This window comes from Belonocnema kinseyi, chromosome 1, assembly GCF_010883055.1.
Source record: "Belonocnema kinseyi isolate 2016_QV_RU_SX_M_011 chromosome 1, B_treatae_v1, whole genome shotgun sequence".
NCBI lineage: Eukaryota > Metazoa > Arthropoda > Insecta > Hymenoptera > Cynipidae > Belonocnema > Belonocnema kinseyi.
The window spans coordinates 100,793,680-100,818,992 of record NC_046657.1 but is presented as its reverse complement, the minus strand read 5'-3'; the positions used below and the strand labels follow the sequence as shown (position 1 = coordinate 100,818,992).

General features: G+C 26.4%; 1 protein-coding gene across 1 annotated transcript in view; it reads right to left on the bottom strand.

Moving 5' to 3' along the window:
• The window catches only part of LOC117171341 (chloride intracellular channel exc-4), a 43,442-nt gene that overhangs the window by 8,878 nt on the left and 9,251 nt on the right, over window positions 1-25,313 (bottom strand). Inside the window, exons 2-3 of the mRNA XM_033358577.1 lie at window positions 16,302-16,607; window positions 11,188-11,514 (exon numbers count right to left, since the gene is read on the bottom strand). Of these exons, the coding sequence (XP_033214468.1) occupies window positions 11,188-11,514; window positions 16,302-16,607 (633 nt within the window). The remainder of the gene's footprint in view (window positions 1-11,187; window positions 11,515-16,301; window positions 16,608-25,313) is intronic.

The following is a 25,313-nucleotide window of genomic DNA, read 5'->3' as shown; positions in this document are numbered from 1 at the left end:
GGCGCATACTTTGAATAAAATATTTGTTATCATTCTCTTGAAATAAATGTGTTTTTTTCTTGAAAAAATACCGGTTTCATATGTATACACCTGGTAAATGAATTTTGACGCGACATTTGTATTCTTCTATATTGCAAATTCATGAAATTTTAAAATACATTCTCGAAAATTATTTAAAAAATGTTTCATGGAAAAGAAATAGAAACTATTTCATCCTACTTCTTTTTCCTAAATTTTCGACCAAGCAGCAAATACTTTTTTTTAGGTCAGGCATTCGCATCATATGAATGACATGAAGTTGCAGCCGTGGCTTATTTTAAATGATGATGAACTAATTAAAAGTGCTCATTTTACTATCTATAAATATAACTATTTCATTTTTGGTTGAAAGTGTACCTATTTTATTTGAAAATTCATGCCTTTTTTTCTTGAAAATTTCTCCTTTTTAGTAGAAAAGTAATATTTTTGGCTCGGAACAATGAGAAAAATTGTCAGAATAAGGCAGAGATTTTTGAAATTGGTATTTTGTGGCATTTTGTATTAGGAAAAATCTTTCATTTTCGTAAAGTTTGTTAAATCGTACATTTTCGTAATTTTTTATAGATTCTTGTGAAAATATCACTTATTTGCATTAAAGTGGAAAAGAAAGAATGCAATCTTACAACCTCGAAATCTCAATAAACTGCCATCGAATTTCACATCAGCAGTGTAATTTGATAACGTATATTGAAACGAATACCATGCTTCACAAGAATATTATTTCATAAAATGTAGAAGCTTCTAAACTTCTATATGATTTTACTTGTTTTGCGATGTAAAAACTGTAAGATTTAATAAAATTTGATATTATATCCACCACAGTGATCAAGGACACTGAACTCACATTTTTACAAAAATCTATATCTGTAATAGCATACGGAACAAAGTTTTCGATTTTTTCTATTTTTTTTATATATATATATCGGGTCGGATGACACTCGTTCCGACGCCAAATATTTTCTACACAAAATATATCCTACAGTTATAAATCATATGCACATCTTAAATTAAAATTATCTCACTGCAACATTTCAAATATGTGTAAATTTGTGTAGTTATACTTTTTTCGCAAATTCTCATAAGAAATTAAAATTATGATAAAATACAACAAAAACACAGTAGAATAAAAAAAAAGCATAAAATTTGTCAGAATAACAGAAAAAAGTTCGACTTTCCTGTAATTACGATTGTTATTTATTGCATTTATTTGTAGATTCCTGTAAAAAGTGGTTTTAGCTTTTTGCACTTTTTGGTCAAAACTTTCCCACCAGGGTAAATTATTTAAAATTCATGATAAAGACGGTATTTTTAAAACATGTTTAACATGTATTATTTGTCTTTGATAAGTGAGAAGTTTTCAAGTACCTTTTAACTAATTTTCAATTGTTTAAACCATTGCTACCTGTAAATCGTGCAAAAATATAATTTGTGGGGTATATGATAGTGTGGATGAATTTAAGGATAATAGTTCTTGTTAACAAATTTGGTAATTATTTAAACAATTTTTATCCTGTGACTCGTAAAAGATTATTGTTTTGGTGGGATTACTGACACAATTTGTTTCAACAATTTTTTTATCCTGCAAATTGAGAAAAGTTATTATTTTCTGAAACTAATGTCGGCGATAAAGAATTTCAAAACTGATATTTTTTGTCGCAGACAATTTGCGATGATTTAAACAATTAATAACACTTGCTTTTTTCATAGGAAAGATGGAGAAATTCTAGTGTTTTTAAATCTCTTGCACTATATATTTCGCTTATTAAACAGTGTTTTGTTTCATCAATGAAACCGATCTAAAAAAAATAACTATCAATAAAGTAACTAAAAAAAAATGGTTACAAAAAGAATGATTTTTTATTGATTATAAGTTCTGAATAAGATAGTACTAAACAATAAGCTACATAATGGAGTACTTTTGAAGATATACAGAGAAAAAAATTGCTTTAACAAATGAAAATTGTTTAAATAATGGCCAAATTTGTTTAACAAGAAATCTTATTTATTCTTTAAATTTATCAAATGTATCATTAATCCTGAAAAATAATAACTTTTCACGTTTTACAGGCGCAAAAAATTGTTTCGACAAATAATAATTGTTTAAACAACTCAAGATTAGTTAGAAAATCCTTGGAAACTTGGCGCTCAAGGAATAAAAAATAATAAATATGTTGTTTAGAATATATTTAGTGTAAAAAAATATTGGACATAATATTTTTGTGTCAAATGTTTTTAGAATATCTTCATAATAAAATATAACTATTTAATGTAGTGTAGCAAAAATTCTCCGTAGAAAATCGTTTGTGTAGGAAAAACTCTGTGTAGAAAATATTTTGTGTAGGAAAAAAATAAAATTATTAAACAATATTATATTTTGTGTTGTAAATACTCTGTGTCGCAAAAATGGTGTGTAAGAAAAATATAACAGTATAAAATTTTGTGTAGGAAATCTCGATCAATTAAATTAAAAAAATTCTAAACATTTTTCCATTTAAAGTAATAAAAAATAAACAAGAAATTAAGGCATTCAAAGTGGAACTCTTGAAATTTAAACTTTTAAAATTGAAATTTAATATTTTTTCATTTCAAAAATGCTGTATTCAAATCCTCAATAACTTACACGTATAAACTGGAAGGTACTAACACTTTTCAATTGAACAGTTTTAAATGAAATGCAGATAAACTACAAAATTCGGAATTTTTAACATTCATAAATTATAGAGTTTAAACATTTGGATTAAGTTCTCAAAATATAAATCTACGTTAAAATTTTTAATACTCTAAATTAAGGAATCAATCAATAAACTTTAAAAATGTTCAAAATTATATTATTTAGTTATTTTGAGTTAGAAACATTAAAAATTCATTATTTTAACTTAAAAGCTCTTGATTATAAGTTTTTCATTTTAAATGGTTTTTCAAATTTAAAATCATATTTGAAATTTATTCAGAACTCTACATAACTTTTAAAATTAATTGAATTTGCCCTACAACTTCTACAAAATCCAGCGAATTTAAACAAATTTCCTTCAAATTTGCATTTATAAATAACAATTGAACACTTATTATTTGCAAAAAAAGTAGAGTAATGTTAAGAGATATTTAGAAGTTTCGAAAAGATTCAAAATTAATTTAGAACTTGAAATGATAACAAACTATTTAAAAGCAGTGTGTGTACCGACAAAATTCGACTATTCGTACCGAAATTAAAAAAAAAATTCTTAATATTCCAAGGAAAATTAAAATGTATTTTTTATTTTGAAAATTCATTTTAGCAGAATAATTAAAAAACTTTAAGAGATTTCCAGAATTTTCAAAAAACAACTTTGAATATTTTAAGGATTTTAAAAAAATGTGCAGGATTTTCTAAAAATTGTAGGAAAGATTTGATTCATTTTGAAATATATTTAGAAATTCTGAAAAACAATGTCCACACACTTTGTTTAAATTACTTTAGATCATATTAATTTTGAATCTTTTCAAAACCTATAAATATCTTTTAAAATTACTCAATTTTTTCTACAAATAATCAGTGTTCAATTATTATTTCTACATAAAAATGCAACAGATTCGCTTACAAATTAAACATTTTTACAATAGAAAAATAAAAATGTTAATGTTTGAAGTTTAAAAGTTTTTAGAAATTTTAACAATTCAAAGCTTTATATATCAATCAAATAAATGTCAAATTGTTTGATTTTGAATGTTTAGCTTCAATTTACTCTATTGAATTAACTGTCAAATATTGCTACATATTTAATAATTATTCTTTTTCTTAATTAAAACATTTCAAGTTAAATGGGTTAAAAAGTGAATTGTTTAAGCTTAAACAACATTTTTAATGTAATAAAAGCCATTCATTAGGAATATATTATTATTAAATTATTTTTAAGTTGAAAATTGTTTATAAAGTTTCAATCGCACCTTTACATTTTTTAATGACTAAGACTTTCGAATTGAAGCAGTAACAATCTGGAAATTCTCTAACATTGAACGAATTTAGAATCGTTTTATCGAATAAATTATTGTTTAGTTTTTAAAACTTAAAGTAAAGATCCATTTAAAAAATTATTTATGTATTTATATTTACAGCTGATAAAATAATACTGTTTCTTATCAAAAATTATCAACTTCAAACGCTTTTAATTGTGTAAGTATTCAAGACTGCACTTAAAAATTCTTTAAATTAAAAATATACGCTTTAAAGTAAAAATCTAAAGTGAAACATTTTTTAAGTCAAAGATTTTTCTTCTGAAAACTGGTGAAATTCCCGGTTACCCGGCCAAGCGGACAAATATTCACTGTGCATTTCGAAAAAACAAAAAACACTTTTAAAAACTCCAGCAACACATGCAAACTATAGGGGCATACGGGCATTGTTATTCCCTCAATGGTCGGGCCATTAAAAATTTGTATGGCTTAATGAGAATGCTCTATCACGCTCGAAGCGGACAAAGCATGCTGGTTGTGGTCATGGGCGACAATGCACTGGGAAATTTTGTGTTGAATTATAACGATGCGATAAATATATTTTTATCGATATTGAATTATCACAGTCGTGAAAAAGATTCGAAATTTGCATAAGGAGAAACTGAAAAAAGTGTTGAGCTTGGTTGATGAGCGAATTATTTATCTTTGCTATAAAATAGTTACAAGATACTGCGATCATCTGCCTCGTAAATGAACTTCTAAAAAAGAACGCAAAAACCTAGCAGCAGCTGCAAAATTTAATAATAATTACAGGTTTCAATTGAGTGGTGAAACCGCTATTTACAACAAATGACACGCCCTTTTGGCTAAATAGGTTATACCTGTAATTTTTAATCGTTCCGTTTGGTTCTTTAATTTTATTACAAATTTTCAGCATATATATTTGTCGTAACAATATAAATTAGAGTAAGTTTTTTGGGCTTCTGATAAACAAATGTATGAGATCAAAATTTGGATCCAAGATCAGCACTAAGAAAAACTGACCATTTCTGGGACAGTTAGGAAAAGCTAACCCACATAAACACAATTTTAAAATGGGGAATTGGAATTTTTGATACAACAACTATTATAATAAGTGGCTAAGACCTTATTAATTTTATAGTTAATTAATATAAATGGGTATTTTTTAATACTGGGACAAGGAAAATCAAATTAGTTCATTAAAACCAGGTGGGTGCTTCCAATGTACTGACCAATGCAAAAAATGTGTCATGGAGTTTAAAACGGCCGTGCGGCAGCGCCAGTAGTAACTTTGTTCTACAAAACCATGAAGTACCATAGGAAAAATGCATAAAAATTACAAAATAAATATGAAAACCCCTTTAAAATCATGTTTTCTTCAAAGTGGAGAGTCAACTATTAAATGAGACTTATTTATTTACGTATTATTTTGTTTAATATAGAAAAAAGCGACACAGTTGACATAATTCAAACAAACAAACAAAATTGCATGGATATTCAGAAATTAAAAAGAATAATAAAAAAATAAATAACAAATACACAAATGAATTTTAAAAAATGCCGAAAAAATATATTGACATCTGATTATAAAATTTTCCAAATTTCAAATAACATCAAGATTTTTAATTAACAAAAAATAAAATCCCAAATTTAAAAATATCCGAACCTAAAATTCACCGACTTCAAGACCGACTTTTAAAATAAACGAATTGAACAATTCCTTTATTTTATAATTCGGCAATTTTTTTCTTGCTAATTTATGATTTTTTTAAATTCATTTTTTCGTTATTTTGTGTTAGTGTCGAATATTCAAACACTTTTAAATATACTGATGAAGAACTACTTTTTTTTATATTGCCGTTTTAAAATATAATGCTGCTATATGATAAATATAATTATTATACCTATAGATGACAAACAAGAAATATGATAAATCCTAAAATGTTGTTTTCTATTACAATGAAATAACGAACTCTTAAATGTGATATTTTTTTAAATCAATTAGACTTTGTAACGAAGCTAAAATATTTTAAAATTTATATGTCACTCTTAAAGAAACACCATTAACGAATATTTTTTTTATCCTTGACAACACTCAAATTAATCGAAAATTATTTTTCGAAGTGCTATAATAAATCCATGTTGAAATTAAATTCTGAGAATTGAGAACAAGAACGTAAGTATTATAAACTTGTTTTTAAATTAATGTAAATATAATTTTCATAAGATTGTTGAGCAAATTAAAGAAAAATCTAGAAGATTAAAAATTTTTTTTTCATAATATAGAATTTTACGAAATATTATGAAAAAAATTCGAGTCCTTTTAAAAGCTTTTTAGAACTTTTAGAAGTTGGGAAGGAATCAAGAAGTATTTGATACATTTTCGAAAATGGTTCCGAGTTTTCAAATATTTTTAATCTATTTAAATCTTCTTAAATTCCTATAAAATATTTTTAACGGACACGAATTTTTCTCCAAATTTTCAAATATCATTCCAAATTTCAAAAAATTACCTTGCAATCTTCTAAATTTTATCAACAATTTTAGTAAAATTTGATTATTCTCTTGAAAACTTTCGAAATTCTTTTAAATTCTACTAAATATTTCTTGAATTTACCCAATTTTTTTCGCTTTTATTTTGCAATCTTACCAAATTGAAACATTTTGCTTTTTAAAATCTTATAAAATATTTTTAGAAATTTTAGGAAATCGTTTGTTCTGTTTAAAAACCTTTTTCAATTTTCTCTTAAAGTTCATTTTTCAAAATAAAAAATTATTTAAAATTTGCATACGAATATAAGGAAAATTCGTTTTTCTTCTAAATCTTGTCAGACATTCTAAACCTTCTAATTTCTAAAAATTATTATAATTTTCCTTGCATTTTTTATTTATTCTGTAAAATTAAAAAAATTGCCCTAAAATCTTTCCGATTCTTCTTTGACTATTTTTTAAATCTTCTAAAATCTTTTTAAAAAAATCTCTTCAAATTAATTTTTCGAGATAAAAAATTATTTTAATTTTTCATAGGAACCTGAAAAAATGTCTCATTTTCGTGAAACTTTACAAAAATCTTTACAAGTTTTAATTATTTTTGAATCGTTTCAAAACTTCTGAATATCTCTTAAACTTACTCAAATTTTTTCTAAAATTATATAATATCGCAAAATATTGCTTCACATTTTAAAAAGATTTTAGGAAATAATTCAAAATATTTTGTGATCTTTTTTTCGATTTTCCCTTGAAATTTCTTACAAAACAGTCATTTAAAATTTTCCCATGAGGAAGAACTTTTCAACTTTTCAACATTTCAAGAACTTTTTGTCACCCCCTGACAAAATTCAGTTTATCTACAAAATTTTCAAATCTTGAAAAATTAAAGAAAATAATGGTCTCAAAGTCTCTCATATTTTTTACATACATTTTAAAAACTTTAAAACTTAAAATTATTCTTTTAAAATAAAACCGAAACCTTTTCTCTTCAGGTAAGTAATTTAATAGTAACTCATAAATTTAATTTTTCAATAAATTAGTAAGTATGCATTAATGCATTCAATTGTTTCTAATTTATAATTAAAACCTTTTTTGGTTGAAATATCAACTATTATATTTTTTGACAAGAATTAATCTTTTTTGGTAGAAAAATAGTCTTTTTTATTTTTAAATTTATGAATTGGTTAGAAAATTGAAGTATTAGATTAATCAGGTTAACCAAAAAGACGAATTTTCAAGAAATTAGTTCAAATGTCAATCAAAAAAGATTTTTCAATCAAAAAAGAAAATTTTTTTTAACGAAACTGTTGAATTTTCAAGTTAAAAAGATGAGTTTTGTTCAAAAAATTATATTCTTATCTCGAAAATAGAAATTTTCAATAAAAAAGTTAATTTACTTAATTTATCTTAAAAATTAAATCGACAATATTAATCTTTATAATATTTCATATTAATCTATAATATTACATTTTAATGCATACTTACGAATTTTTAATGAAAATTTAAATTTCAATAAACTACTTTGAACAACTTTTTTGGAATAAATAATCAATTGAACGGTAATGGAAATGCAATTGTGCAACTCACGTTGAATTGTAATAAATAAAAAAAATTGCAATTTAAATAAAATTGCTGAAAAACAGTTATGAATTTTATTCTTAAACGTATGAAAAATGTGCAGACATTACTTTTTCCATTAGTGTAGGAAATTTCAATAATAAAATGCTGTAAGAATTATGCGGAAAGTTTTGAAATACAAAAAAATTGTAAATCTTTTAGCAGTTCCTTTACAGATTTTGAAGAGTATTTTTTATTGTTTTTTACTAAATGTATAACTTGACAAAACAAAAATAAATAGTGGTAATAAATTCATAAGAACTTAAAAAATAATAGAACATTTTAACTTTTATCATTTATGTTACAATTTAAAAGATATTTAACGATATTTATTATGGTCCCAGTATTGGACATACTTTTTCAGGGTGGCCGTTTTCAACGACGAAATAAATTCCCGGTCATTTCCCGGTTCACAAATATTTTTCACGGTCAATAAAATTTAAAAAATGGAACACTAAAGCTAAACAATTTTCCACTTGAGGTAATACAAACTGAGCTGCAAATGAAAGCATTCAATGTGGAACTGTTAAATTTTGAACTTTTAGAATTGAAATTAAGTTTTTAATTAAAATTTTTTGTATTAAAATGCTCAATAATTTACACGTATAAAATTGAAGGTACTAACATTTTTCAATTAAAAAAATATATATAAATCCACCCTATCATTTTCAATGCTCCAAATTAAAAAAAGAATCAATGAAATTTAAAATGTTCAAAATTACATAATTTTAAGGAATTTTAAGCTAGAAACATTAAATATTGAAACATTGAAAAATTTTTAACTGGACACTTCTTAAATTAGAAATTCAATTATTTTCTTTTTTAATAGTTTAAACACCCTTGGAAAGTTTGAAAATTTCATTCCAAAATCTTGAGAAATCTGGAAGTTATTTTAAATGTTTGAATTTGAGTTATTTTGAATTTTAAAAATTTTCTTTATAATTTGGATGTGTAAATAAGAATTGAACATTTATTATTTGTAGGCGAAATTTGAGTAATTTTAAGAGATATGCAGACGTTTTGAAAAGGTTCAAACTTAATGTAAAACTTGAAATGATTCTTTTCAAGAATTCTGAAAGGCTTCAAAAGAATAAAAACATTTTCTTAAGATTCCTAGGAAAATTACAAATAATTTTTCATTTTGAAAAATTATTTTAAGAGAATATTTAAAATGTTTTTCAAAAACTTAAACAAAATTTTCAACAAAGATTCTAGAAGATTTTAAGAAAACTTTTTTAGATTTGCATAATTTTTTATCTTTTTAAAACTCCTAAATATCTCTTAAAATTACTTAAGTTTTTTCTACAAATGTTCATTTACAAATTATACAACAAAATTTTTAAATTTCACTTAAAAATTAAGCATTTTTAAAATACAACAATTTAAATTGTAACGTTCAATGTTTAAATATTAGGTTTCCATTTACTTATCTTAAAATAAAAATTCAAATATTGCTAAATTTTCAATAATTAATCTTTTTTTTAATTAAAAATTTCAAATTGAATTGGTTAAAAATTGAATATTTTCGACTGAAACAATATTTTAAAATAAAAAAAAATACTTTAATTAAGAATATATTATTATGAAGTTATTTTTAAGTTGAAAATAGTTTATAAACTTTCAGTCACACGTTCACATTTGTTTAATGGCTAAGACTTTCAAACTGAAACCGTAAGTTTTAACGTTAAAGTCTGAAAATTCTTTAAAATTTTGAACTCATTTAAAATCGTTTTGTCAAATCGTTTTTGTTCACTTTTTCTTACTTAAAGTACAGATAAATTTAAACAAAATTTATTTATTATTTAATAAAAATGTTTATCCAAAACTTTGAACATCAAGGGCTTTTATTTTTTGATTTTTCAAGTCTTTAAGAAAGCATTTAAAAATTCTTTAAATTAAAAATGTAAGCTTAAAAATCAAAATTTTTAATCCAAAATTTTTTAAGCAAAAAAATTTGGAATTCCGCATTGTAAGCTAAATAATATCATAATTGAAAAACATAAAAATTCAACTAATTATTTAAAAACTATTGAAATCGAACGTGGACAGATTTTTCTTCTACAAATTTGTAAAAAATTCCCGGTCAAAAAAAAATTCACCTTCATTTCTCGGTTTTCCGGTCCAGCGGCCACCCTTAAGTAGTTACATTTTTGTTATAAAAAAAATGAATTGTGAAAGAAAAATTTATTACTTGTTTCAATTTAAAACTATTGAATTCAGCGAAAAAACGACTTTCTAACAGGAGTTGATTTTTTTAAAGAAAAAAATTGTTCAGACAAGAGAGAGAACAAAAAAATTCTTGTAAACTTTTGAAGTTTCAAGCAAAAAGCTGAATTTTAAAAGAAGAAGATTAATTTTCTACCAAAAGGAATTATTTCCAACCAGATATATCAATTTTCAACCAAAAATAGAATATTTAAATTTTTAGTTAAGCAATTAAAAAAAAGATTTTTTAATTTTACAGTTGAAAGAACTGCAAAATTGTTAACTTCCAAATGAGACAATATTGGGATAATATTAACTTTAAACTTTTAAAATAGAACATATTTAATGTTAGAAATGTCAAAAATGACCATTTCAAATGTAATGGGATAATCTAAAATTATCTAATTCAAAAATTGTACAATTTCAAACTTTTAGCGATTAAAATGGGATAATTAAAAATTTCGAACTATTCAAAAATATAAAAATTTTAAACGTGACCATGTCAAATGCAATAGAATAATTTAAAATTGCATAATTGCAAAATTTTACATTTAAAAATTTCAACGCCCGAAAATGAACATCTTCCAAAATTAAAAATGTAAGCTTAATAATAAAACGTGGACAGATTTTTCTTCTACAAATTTTTAAAATTCCCGGTCAAAAAAAAAATTCACTGTCATTTCCCGGTCTCAAAAAATTCCCGGTTTCCTAGTCCAGCGGCCACCCTGTTTTTATGTTGTCCCAGTGGTAATGGTCGGTTTACCTTCAATGTTTCGAGAAATTAATTAACTCAAACCAAGCTTTGAAACTAAATTAAAAAGACCCGTTTTTTTGTTTTTTGTTTTTTGATCAAAGAAACGAATATGATAATTTTCAAAAAAATACCTGTTGCAGCTTGTAGTGATTGATAATGTCCTGATCAGCCGGGCAACTTTGAAGGAAGGCATCAAGCCTGTACATGTGATGCATGTACCGCCAGAGGTTGACCAAAGTCTCGGGGATTTCAAAATCGACAAAGTACTTTCCGGCGACCCTGATGTGCTGGAGACGAGGCATAAGTTCGCAGTCGAAGCAGCACATCGTGTCGCCAGTCAGGAATCTTGTTCCCTTCCGCCCCAGGTGTTCGTCGATCTTGCGTAAGTGAGTCATCAGTGACGAGCTCTTTGGGTCCATTTCCTTATCTTTCGAATTTATTAACAAGAGCTTCAGCTTCTGCAAAGATAAATGTAAATGTAGTCATTGATTATTAGCTCGGTAAATATGAATGCATGTAAATACGTGGATCTTATAATTTAACATATTTTACATTGTAATCAGGCTTCGGACTGACTCACTTTAGAGATCAAAAATAGTGTAATTAGTGTCAAAAATTTTAAAAATAGTCGCAAACAAAGTCCCATTTCTCGTTTTTCCGCTTAAAATCGAACTGAATTAATAGAATCCAATAAGAAAATAAAACTATTTTTGGTTGAAATTTCATTATTTTCAGTTGAAAAGTCTACTATTCAATTTTTGGTTAAGAATTAATTTTTTTAATTAAAATTTGTATTACTTGGTTCAAAGTTGCATTACTTGTTTAAAAATTCAACTATTATGTTCAATATTCAATATTCAACTGTTATTTGAGACAATTCGTTTTTTTTTGTTTGAAATTTCATCAAGTCGAATTGACATTTTTTTCTTTCTCAACCTTCCTAATGTTTTTGGCTTGAAAATTCATCACTTTCTGTAGAAATTTCATCTCGTTTATTTAAAAATGCAACTTTCAGATTAAAAATGATTCAGTTTCGTTTAAAAATGATATTTTTGTTTAAAAAAACACACATTTTCGGGTTTAAAATTCATCAATTTGATACAAAATGTAACTACTTGATTCAAAATTTATGCATTTTGTTGAAAATTCGTATTTTTTGGTAGAAAATCAAATTTTTTAAATAAAAATGCAATTGCATGGTTATAAATTAAATTGTTTTGAAAATACATATTATCGGGTTGAGAATTCAACTGTTCTATAGAAAATTCGTATTGTTGACTTCCAAATTCAACAATTTGTCATAAAATTCCACTATTTGGTACAAAATTTACCTGCTTTGTAGAAAGTCCGTTTTTTTCTTTATTAAATATTATTTGTCCATAAAATTCGGATTAAAATCACACATATTGTTCAAACTGTTTAGTGATAAATTTTTGTAATTTGTTGAAAATTCGTCTTTTCTGATAGGACATTAATATTTTTAGTTAAAAATGTACTTATTTTGATAAGGATTGATCTTCGCTGGTAAAAAATAAAAAATTCTTGGTTGTAAATTCATCATTTTGGTTGTAAATTGAAGTATTCGGTTGAAAAATGAAATATTTAGTTGAAAATTCAACTGTTTTTTTTGGAAGCACATCTTTCTGGTATGAAAGTTCAACATTTTGAATAACATCTTTTTCTTTATTTGATGGAAAATCTTTCTTGTTTGAAAATTTAGCTCTCTTGGTGCACAGTTGATATTTTTTGGTTAAAAATGCAGCTGTTTGCTTAATAATTCATCACTTTTTGGAGAAAGTTCATCTTTTTAATTTGAAAATTCAACTGTCTAGTGAAAAACTATTCAGTTTCCCTTGAAAATTAAATTTTTGTTGAAAAAAACCTATTTTCGGGTTAAAAAATGAACAGTTTGATCGAAAATTTAACTGCTTGGTTTACAATTCATGCATTTTGTTGAAAATTCGTCTTTTTGGGTAGAAAATAAAATTTTTTAAATAAAAATGCAATTGCTTGGTTGAAAATTAAATCTGTTTTGGTTGAATTTCATAATTTTAGATCAAAATTCGTTTTTTGTTTCTCTAAATCGATTCTTCACCTGCAAATTCAACTAATTTCTTTTTAATTAAACTGCTTGGTAGTAAATTAACATTCTTTTGAAAATAAATATTCTTGGGTTAAGAAATCAACAGTTTTATAGATCATTCATATTGTTAACTTCAAAATTCAACAGTTTGTCATAAAATTTAAATATTTGGTACAAAATTTACCTGTTTTATAGTAAATTCGTTTTTTTTGTTTATTAAAAATTATTTCTCCATAAAATTCGGATTAAAATCGCATCCATTGTTCAAACTGTTTAGTGATCATTTTTTTTAGTTTATTAAAAATTCTTACTTTTTGGTAAAAATTAAACCACATTTCATTAGAAATATATATATATATATATGTTGAAAATTCGACTTTTCATCTAAAACATTATTTTTTTTTTTTAGTTAAAAAATTAAACATTTGGTTAGGAATGTATGTATTTTTTTGAGGATTCATCTTCATTGGTAAAAAATTAATCTTCCTGGTGGAAAATTAATCTTTTTGAATGAACATTGAAGTTTACGGTTGAAAAATTAAGTATTTAGTTGGAAATTCAACTGTTTTTTTAGAAACACATCTTTCTAGTATGAAAGTTCAACATTTGGGGTAAAAATTTTCTTTAATCGCTGAAAAATCTTTCTTAATTGAAAATTCACCGCTTTTGGTGGGCAGTTGATATTTTTTGCTTAAAAATGCAGCTGTTTCGTTAAAAATTCATCACTTTTTGTAGAAAGTTCATCTTTTTTTTTATGCAACTGTTTACTAGTGCAAAATTATTCAGTTTCGTTTCAAAATTAAAGTTTTGTCGAAAAAACACATTTTCGGGTTAAAAATTCAACAATTGGATAGAACATTGAACTATATTTGGTTCAAAATTCGTGCATTTTGTTGAAAATTCATCTATTTTGGATGAAAATCAAATTTTTAAATTAAAAATGAAAATGCTTGATTGAAAATTAATCTGTTTTTGTTGAATATTCAAAATTTAAGTTGGAAATTCGTTTTTGCTGTTTTTCAAAATTGATTTTTTAACTGCAAATTTAACTATTTGCTTTAAAAATAAACTGATTGCTTGTAAATTAACATTTTTTTTGAAAATGCGTATTCTCGAGTTGAAAATTCAACTGTTTTATAGAAAAATCGTATTTTTTGCTTTAAAATTCAACAATCTGTCAAAAAATTCAACTATTTGGTACAAAATAACCTGATTTGTAGTAACTTTTTTTTATAAAAAATAAATTCTTCATCAACTTTGGACTAAAATCATATCCATTGTTTAAACTGTTTGGTGAAAATATGCTGCAATTTGTCGCAAATTCTTATTTTTTGGTACAAAATTAAATTATTTCGTAAAAAATGTTAGTACTTTTTTTGAAAATTCGTCTTTTCTGCTAGAACATTAATCTTCTTGATTGAAAATTTTAATAATTGGTTAAAAATGTATGTATTTTGTTGAGGATTCATCTTTGTCGTAGAAAATTAATGATTTTGGTGGAAAATTCAACTGTTTTGTTGAAAATACATCTTTCTGACCTGAAAGTTCAAAATTTTGGATAACAATTTTTTTCTTCATTCTCTGAAAAATCTTTCTTGATTGAAAATTCATCTCTTTTGGTGGAAACTTGGTCTTTTTTGGTTCAAAATGTAGCTGTTTGGTTGAAAATTAATCCGTTTTAGTTGAGTATTCAACTATATTATGGGAAATTCGTCTTTTAGGCCCAAATCAACTGTTTTTTTTTTTATTATTATTAAAATTTATCTTTTTTCTTGGTTAGAAAATCAACTATTACCGTTTCTGGTGAGAATTAATCTGTTTTTATTGATAATTCACCTACTTGGTTGAAAGTTAAACGAATTTGTCATTCATAAGGAAACATAAGATTTACCACCCTCCGATAATGGTCTAACGTTATTTTTAGATGAACCCTAAATAAATTCGAGAAAAAAATTAGTAGGGAGCGGAAACAATTACCGAGGGCGAACCATTTGTCGTTCAAAATTGAACGATTTAAAACCCAAACGTTTAATTTCGTACGATTTCCAAACCAATATTATTATTTAGACACTCAGAGCATCAAATCATTTTTGAATTTTTCAATCTAAAATTATTGCACTGTTAGAGTTTTCAATTTAAATTGTTAAAATATTCAAGCTTCTAATTTGAAATAAAAATTTTAAAAGGATAAATTCCGATCAAAATAAAACGAATATTAAATAAATAAATTGAAAAATGTACAATTTTAATCACATTATCGAATTTTTCAACAATATTCAATTTTCAATTGAAAATTATTCAAATTTTAACATATTGTATTTAAAATTGTTGACTAATGAAGCTTCTAATTTAAAATAAAATTTTACAGCTTTAAAGAACTTCAATTAAATATTATTTCATTTTAAACAATATTAATTTACAATTAATATTGGGTTGGGTTGAGTTACATAATTTCTTAAGATTCAAATTTTTCAGTATCAAATGCTTCATACTTTAAAATTTTCAACTTCAGATTTTTGAAAGTGTCAACATTTTAATAATTGTCTTATAAATGATTAAATTTAAAACGAGTTCAATTTAAAAAATTACAATTTAAAATAAATTCTAAAATCTTCAGGGAATCAATATTTTTGAAACCTATTAATTTTAAATTGTCATTTTTTTTCTGATTTCGACCTAAAATGAATCAATAATCAACGTTATTAATTTTCATTTCTCTTTACAATACAATCAATTTGTCAAATCTCAAAGGGTTCATTTTAATTTGTAAAACTATTAATTTACAATATTTTAATTTATCAAGTTATTAAGTTGACGTAAATTATGCACTTATGAATACTTTAAAGTCGAACTTATTAATTCTCAGTTTTAATTTGGAAATGTACGAATCTGAAATTATTGAAAATTGTACATTTTTAATGTTTGAAGGTTACAAATTTTAAAACATTTAACATTGAAAACTGAATTTGAAACTCAGAGCTTTTAAATTTAAAATGAACAATTTATTTATCTGAATTTTCTCTTTCTTTATTATTATTTTTTTTAACGACAATGTTTTTGCATGTTTGTCCAAATTTCGTCTTTTTTAGTTCTTTGAATTTAATTTTTTTAATTTCTAAGCATTTTCTTTAACAGCCAAAATTAGAAATAAAATTCACTCACACTGAAGATGTTCTCCACCAAAGTTGCAACTTCCTTATCTTGAACAAAAAGGTTATGACCTCCTGGAATATTCTTCATAATGTGTCGTTCGATTTTCTCGTTTTCCAGAATCGCATCTCCATTATCGATTAAAATAGGTGGCGGCGTTGCTTGGAAATTGGTGCGAAAATCTGGTGGTGGTTTTTGCATATCCACAGTCGTCACCTTGAGTGAAATAGTTTTCAGTTCGGCAAGTAGATAAAGATCCATGAAGTATTCTTGACAAAAGAGACAAGCACCTTTCCGGCGACCGTCTATCGTCGAAGCCTGCAAACAATCGAGAAATTTGCATTTTAATAACATAATAACATCCACAACTCGATTTTCCCTTTATTCAAATCATTATTCGCATACAGAAATGACGCTTTTCAATCGACATTTCGCCAATACAAAACTTCTTTACAACTCCTTCAATATTTCAAAACAATTTGTCATTTACAAACGGTCCAGGGAATTTAACAATTACATCAACATTTCAATATTTGTATTCAAGATTTCAAATTTGCGGAATGTGGATGTGCGATTGATAAAACTTGATAAAATAAACTGATAATCGAACGCGAACTTTTAGATAAATGAAGAAAATTGCGCGAGCGATTGCTGCGATTCTAACTTACAAAGCCTATCAGTTTCTATACTGATAATAGACCAAGGTCGAAAAATAATGATTCTCCTTTCCTGAGTCATAGAAAACTATTCCAAATTGAGGTGTTTCATTTTTTTAAGGTTTTAAAATTGAAAAAAAGTTTAAATTTGGATGCCTCACTTTTGCAAGGCTTTCAAAATTTAAACTGATCCAAATTTGGAAGCATAAAAATGTCTATTGAAGCTTTGAATTACTTTTCCCTCCCTATTCATAGTCATATTAAAGTTGGGCCCATTAAAGCATTCTTTCAAGGGGTAAGACATAACTTATTCCGGTAACTGACCAGACGCAAAGTGAGAAGAAGATCGATGAGGCGTTAATCGCACCTTGACCAAAAGAATTCACATGAGAATCGAACCTTGACTCAAGAAATGACTCGTAGCAAGACAAGATAAGCCTTGACTTTCCCAGGTTGCGCAATCCACTAGCAGATTCCAAACATGGAGGACGAATCGTGCGTCATCGAGTTAAGCGAGCACACTCGTTATATTGACAAATATTAGAAAGAAAGAAAAAACAATAGAAATGAGGGGGGAGGGGTTAAAAATCTAATTTAGCATTGTATTCGAGTCGAATCAGTGGTCAGTGAACTCAAGAAACAGAAAAAAGTTTCCGGAATTTAAAAATTAGTCCGGGCTGATCAGATTTTCAAATCTTAAAAAGAAATCGTTTATGATTTGGAGTATTAAAAAAGAATTAACGAAACCAATGCGCAACAATGTTTAAAGTTGTTAAAAATGTTGTTAACTAATTGTAAAGATTTTCAATTTAAATTTGTACAAGAATGGGCAATTATGGATGTACACTATGTACAATCAATCTCAAAAGTAGTCTATCTTTAAAATGATTTATAAAATCAACAAAAAAAGATCTATTACTAATTTCTGTAAATATTGATGGAGGCTTCTAAGCACAATTCAGAAAAAAATGATTAGGTTAAAATTATTTATTTAACAGTAGTTATTTAAAGGTTTAGTTTTTTCTTTGTCTTTAGGAAAAAGTTACAATTTTTATGTAATCCTAATGATCAAGGTCACATTTTATTCTTCGATGGACTCTCTAATTTTCTATTTAGGTTCATTTTATTTAAAAAAATTAATTCAGAAATCATGCAGTTATTATTGTTATAAACAATCATAGTTTGGAATTTTAATCAACACCTCCCAAATAGAATTGTAAAGAATCCTTCAAAGAATAAAATGAGGCCTTGATCATTAGGATTAAATATAAATTGTAACTTTTCCCGAAAGAGAAAGGGAAAACTATACCTTCAAATAACTACTGCCAAATAAACAATTTCGACCTGAATTATTTTTTCCTGAAGTGTGCTTAGAAGTCTCCATCAAGATTTACAGAAATTATTAATAGATATTTTTTGTCGATTTTATAAATAATTTTAAAGATGTCATTTGTTAACCTGGCGCCATATACTCCATTTCTTTTAATTTGGTACGTTCAATTTGTTTCGAGGTTTTAATTTAAAATATCATTTAACCTTGAATCATTCACTTACAAATTATTTCATTTTCTAAAAATAGTGAGGTTCCTTATCATTAGAATTAATCGACATCTGAAAACTTCGAAGCGATCATAAAATCGGAGATTATTTTCAGAAGCACAAATCCTCTTAGCATGGATCCAAACCATTAATGACGGTATATCGGTAACAAGAACCTATAATTCCAAATTTAAAAGTTTTAATATACATTGGACTTTAAAATTGTCTACTGACAATTTCCAAAATTCACGGTCCAAAAATAAATTCACTGTGTTCTTCCGATCTGTACAGAAACAAGAGTTAAAATTTATTTGAAACTTTCATGATAGATTTGCAATGCACAAATTAAAAATAATAGATTGAAGATCTTAAAGCAAGATCGCATCTTCATTTTGCAATCTTTCGTAATAGGGAAAGGCCTACAGAATCGAAAGAAGGTGAAAGACGGCAAACGCCTTAGATTGCAGCCACAATCTGACATTTTAGAGTTAAAATCCAGTCGCATTCTCTTCGAGCATTGTAAAGACAAATATCATTTGCAATTTCCACCGGTCGTTTATGCGTGAGTCACCTTTTATGAACTTTAATATCAAGATTATAAAAAAAATATTGTTCTGATAATATCGAACCAGATAATCGTCTCTCTTTCTAATGACCACGCACGACAAAGTCAAGAAGTTCATGTTCATTAATTGCACATAATCAAATTAATCCTCGAGATTACTCAGTACGAGTGAGAGAAAAATGAGAAAATGTCACGATTGTAATGTGTAGGCTGTCTTAAAAATTTTGCATTTTTATTTTTCTATTATGCAACTAACAAGTTTTAAAAAAGTCGATGTTTAAATTATACATGTCAAGACTTTCAAATGAGACTTTCAAATTATGTTTTGTCAACAAAAAAAAATTGATTAGTTTGCCAAAAAACAAATTTTTGTTGAATATACAAGAGTTCTATTCAACTAATTTTTTTCGCAAAAAACAATTGGTTAAACAAATTCCAACAAAGCCTTTCCTCAGTTAATATTTAATTTTAAACGTTTGAAGTAATCATTCTTCCTTTAATTACTCCTACGTCTGTTAATTATATATTTAAATTAAAAAATGTATATACTAGCTTCTATACTCGTTTTTAATCTACTTCCAGTTTCATAACAGTATAATTATATTTTGTTTCCAAATTGACTTTTAATGACAAATATTAGATAAGTTGTTCAGTTATTTCCGTTTAGAGCCAGATCGGAACTATTTTCTAGAATTGAAATATGTATTATTCGAACTGAAATTTGTTATATATAATTTTTTTTGTAATTAATAAAATGATTAGTTTCGGATCTTTTCCAGTATAAAATACATTGAATAGACTCTATGTTAAGTTATTAAAGTTTCGTTTCTTCGTAATTCGCTGCCACGTTCTGAGCCACGTGAGTTTCACTATCGCCACGAAGGGCATTTGAAAAAAATAATTCGACTCGCTTGAGTGATAGTGAGAAGGGAACATTATTAGAAAAATAATCACGCAATATTCACAATAATTATATTATTTTCTGTTTCTTATAGAGATTAACAAAAGTGCAATAAAATGGAAATATTTGAAAAAAATCATTGTTTAATTTGTAGGGTAGAGTAGCCATCAGTGGATCGGACAAATTTTGAACTTGTAACCTGGCTGTCTAGCGATACTTAAGAACACAATTTAAGGTCTTTTTTAGGGTTTTCAATTTTTCTTTTTAAAAATAATGAAATAACCGTTTGTTATAAAAAAATGTAATGCAATGTAAAAAATGAGCCATTTTATTTTTTTATAAACATATTCTTAATTTTTTGTTTGTGAAATATTTTTGAATCTTTTTAAAGCCTTTGAACTCTTTGAAACCTTTGTGAATTCGTTGAAATCTTTTGCAGTACATATTTAAAATTTCCGAAATTTGTGAAATTTTTTAAAATCATTTCAAATATTTTGAAATACGGTGTACTGTACACTTTTTCAAATCTTTGAAATCCTTTAAATCATTTGAAAGTTTCAAAATCTTTGTGAAATTGTTGAGGAATCTTTGAAAAATTGTGTGCAAGCGATTTTTAAAATGTTTGAAATGCGTGAAATTCTTGTGAAATATTTAACAGCCTTTAAAATATTTTTAAATCTTTAGGTATATTTTGTAACATTCTAAAATCCGATGTACACTCAAAAATCGAGTGGTCAACACCTCGAAAAATCCGTTGTGTGATCCTGGCTCATTCTAATTCTGAATCTAAATTAACATCAACATTTTCGACTTGTAATTTTTATAATTTGTAAGTTTCATTCCAATAAAAATATATACTTTAACATTCTATAATAGCGGAGAAGAAATTGAAAACTGATAGAATTATTCACAATTAATATTGTCCATTGCAATCTATAGAAATTATTAGAGCCTACAACATGTGCCTTGAAATCTCTTTGTTTATTCTGCAGTGAACAACGGATAAATTAAATCTTGATAAATAACAAAATTTTCAGCAGCAATATTTCTGCTAAGCCAGAAGTTTCTTTCAAAAGAGACTAAAAGATTTAAAATACTTTTTGGAATTATTCTTCGAATTTTAACAAAATAATTGTTTTTAAAGCAAAAAAAATTCAAATTCAAAGTTCTCGTGTTATATTCAAGGAGATTGCCAGGTTTATAAGCTTTAAACAAAATTCATGGAGAATTCCAGATTTCGCTGGACACCCTGGTAACTATATGCAATATACACTAAATTTAACGTTTTACTAACACAATCATTTGCTCTAATTTGTAAGGACACCTGACATCAATGGGCCGCGTCTTTTAAAATATCTTTTAATAGTTTACGAATTACATTTTCTTTTTTATCTTGCTAACAAAGTTATTTTTCACTGAATCGCAGGAAAAAAGTTTATAATAGCAAATCTATGCAATAGTCATATAAAATAATGAACTTATTACCTAGGTTATGTTTCCTGAGTTATGAAAAACTAAAAGATTTTGGTACTGAGCTCTTAACTGTTCTAACCATATTCTGAATGACGTGCGGGTTTAAAAAATTGATGATACAATATAATAAAGTAACTAATACTTAAATACTTGGAAGAAATAAATAAATTTGTCAAAAAAATAATTAATATAGTTTTTAAACATATATTAGATTCACAAAATATGATATCATCAGGGCTGCCTATCTGAATCTTAAAAATTTTGCTCGTCTCACTTTAAATGAATAATAGACCTTTTTATCCGAGAGAAAAAAATAATTGTTTAAATTAAAGAGATTTTAAACGCCGGAAAAATCTGTAGTATATTTAGAAAAAACCCGGTGGAAAAAGTGCAAAAAGTGCGGCGATACAGCCTATTGTTTACATCTGTGGACACTTGTCATCTTCGAAAAAATGTTTATCTGTTCTTTTCCTCATGAATATCTTTGATAATATTTATTTACATATTAAATCAAACATTTTCAAGCGGTTGTCGAACTTCCTAAATGTTTTGATAAAAATAAAATGTATTTAATACTTTCACTTGTGCACGCTATCTATATTATATTTATGTATTTATAAGCACTTAATATGAAAGAAGGAAAAGTTTATAGTGTGTTCGTTTCACGAATATACTTTGGCTCTATGACAAAATTGAAAGTCTTCAAAAATCGGAGTGAATATATAATTTATAATATAATATATAGGAGTTTTATTATTTACAAGATTTGCAGTTCAGAACTTTTTTGAGTTCTTATTTAATATTCATATAAATATATTATAACACAATATGTTAAACTTTCTAGTTATCTTTTTCAAATCTAAACAATTTTAAGTTATTTTTTAATAATTTCCAGGTTACACGAATATACTAATAAATTATGCTCAAGTGAAAGTATTAAATACATTTTATTTTTATCAAAACATTTAGGAAATTCGACAGCCCGTTGACAATGCTTGATTTAATATGTAAATAAATATTAGCAAAGACATTCATGAATAAAAGAACAAGTTAATATCTGCAAAACATAAACTCAATTAACCTTTCCACTAAATTACATTTTTTTCCTTTTAAACAATGGACTGGGTCGCCACACTTTTCGCATTTTTTAGCGGGTTTTTTTTCTTCTAAATATACGTTTATTTCATTTATTTACACAATTATTTTTCGCTATTGTTTTTATTGGCAACATTTCCCATACATTTCGACATAAAACTGCTCGAAAAATCCGGAAATGACATAAAATTCTGGTACGTGCGCACTGGTGACTTCTAGGATAAAACGGTTTGTTTAAATGAATTCTTAAGTTTGAGCGCGCTTAGTACACCCGTCTGCTAGATCACGCGCTTCGCGATCGATAATATGTTTACCTCGCGGTGCAGGTTCGGTCTTTGTATTTCCTCCGCATTTGTGCTCTGACCTTTTAAAATTAAAGGCCAAAACATCGACAACTGCCATTAGGTGATTGTAAAGTATCTTTTGTTAACACTCTTTCGTCTTTAACGAACACATTCTCATCACGTATATCCAAAATGTGAACTTTTCTACATCATATTCAACACTATTATGTTAAATGTATATTATATTTATTTATGAACCTCGGCCTGGCACTGCTTATTCAGATATTGCAAAATAAAGTAGAAATTTTATTTTTCACGATTACTTTAATATTTGTACTTTATATTGTATTAATTTTTATTCTCAGATACCCTAAAAAATGTATCATTTTAATGAATTTATATTATTACAATTCATAATATGCATAAGGATTTAAACAAAAGGATTTTATTGTCGTTTTTATCATTAAAAAACAATGCGCGCCCTATATAAAACAATGTTTGTTAATTAACATTTTATTGCACTTTGTGTCATTTTTACAAAAAATTAATTTTCTATTTTTAATGTTCTTTTATATGATTCGAACAAAAAATACTAATCTTACAAAAAAAAAAATAATAAAAAATCTATAGAGCTTTTTTTGGGTGAACGACTTTTGTCTAATAATGTCTGTTATTACATTGTATCGTTTGTCGACAAATTTGTGTTTTCTTATTTTTAATGTTGTTTTTAATAAATAAAACAAAAACTACGCGCCTTATCAAAAAGTGATTGATAAGAAATATGTAGATTTTCGATTTTTCAAGAAAACTTAAAAAGCAGGGATTTTAAAAAGCAATGTTTTCCTTGTCTTACCTTTCGTCATACTGTGCATTGTTCGGCTAAAAATGTTCATTTTCCTTTGTTTTTTTGAGCTCTGAAAATGCTGTAACTCTGATAATTTTCTTTTCGACGAAAAAGTCGTAAATATAATAGAATGATTTTTTCAACAGTACTATCAACTAGAAAATTGTAGGAATATGGCTTGGAAAGCTTAACTCAATCAAAAAAAAAAATGCTAGCATAATCAGTAAATAGTAAAAAAGCTCAAAGACGTTAGTGTAAAAAAAAATATTCTACTTTGTAGAATGCAAACTGTACAAAAACTAAATTTAAGTAAAAGAAACCAGCAGGGGTGCCTTTTTCTCCCGACGGTCGAAAGTGGCTTCAGTATCTGGACAAGAGTTCAGAAGCACGAGTCAAAAAAAAGGTATCCGTAATCGGCAGAAAAAAGCACCCCCACTTACTTAAAAAAAATATATCTAAAAATATCGCGATTTTCATGAAAAAAATCACATCCTTCCCGGAGATTTTAAATAATTACAGGACCTGTTCGTTACATGGAATTTAAATCGCTATAATATCTATATATATTAATATGAATCTTAATATAAACGTTTTCTTCATATACATAAATTTTTTGAAATTTTTCCTATTGCCTCTTGTGTAAAAAATAATGCTCTAAAGTTGACCTTTCTAAAAATGTGCCTGAAATTCCTCACTTAAAAAAAAAAAAAATCAGTCTGCAAAGCACAAACAGTTTTTGTACATTAACGTCTTTAAAGTCATTTACGTATAACACTTAGAGCTTTCAAATTACTATTTACTGATAACGCTAGCTTTTTTTTAGTTGAGTTGCTAAGCTTCACAGCCAGATGCCTACAATTTTCTCGCCGATAGTAGATGGCTCAATGTATGTTAAATTGCCACATCAAGAAATATACGTTCTCGATGGAAATTCCTCGTCCACGGCTATTCCTGGCTTTGGTTCCGTATAATGGCCTTCGTAATTCAATACTGCCGTCTATACAATTATCCAATCATTAACACCGCCTTTAGATTTTGGCACTTATAAAACTTTTACCAGGCAATATTAGACCAGAAAAAGAATTTAGTCAAAATAAAAGTTATAATATTTAATTGAAAAATATTGAATTGTTGATAAACTAATAAAGACTCGAATCAAAATTTATTACTTAAAAAAAAAAATTGACTTTAAATAATAATCCTAGATTCCATTTAACGTAATTTACCGACAGTGACATCTTGAGCTTTTGAAGGTTTCGTTTCACATTAACTAGGCATGCCATCCTAACTTGGCGAGCGGGGTTGAATCCACGGGAGGGGGGAGAATTCCATGAGTGAGGAGAGCCGCCATCTTACGATCTTACGATCTTACGATTTTGCCGACAAACTGTGCATGAAAATATAAACATGTGGGCGCTGTCATGTTTGTCGCGGCACATCAAAAGGTGGCGGACCTCCCCGCTCATTGCATCACCCTCGCAATGGCATGTCTAGTCCCTTGTTTCCTATGCCCATGGTTTTTCTTCGTGATTAATCAGGTGTCGGTAATAAGGAAACGTCGCCTCGTATTAAGGGCATGTGACACAGCTAAATACCTATATTACCGACCACAGTTTTTCAGTTCACTGAATGTTTTTTTGAACCTAAGAACTTTTTTTGTAAATAAA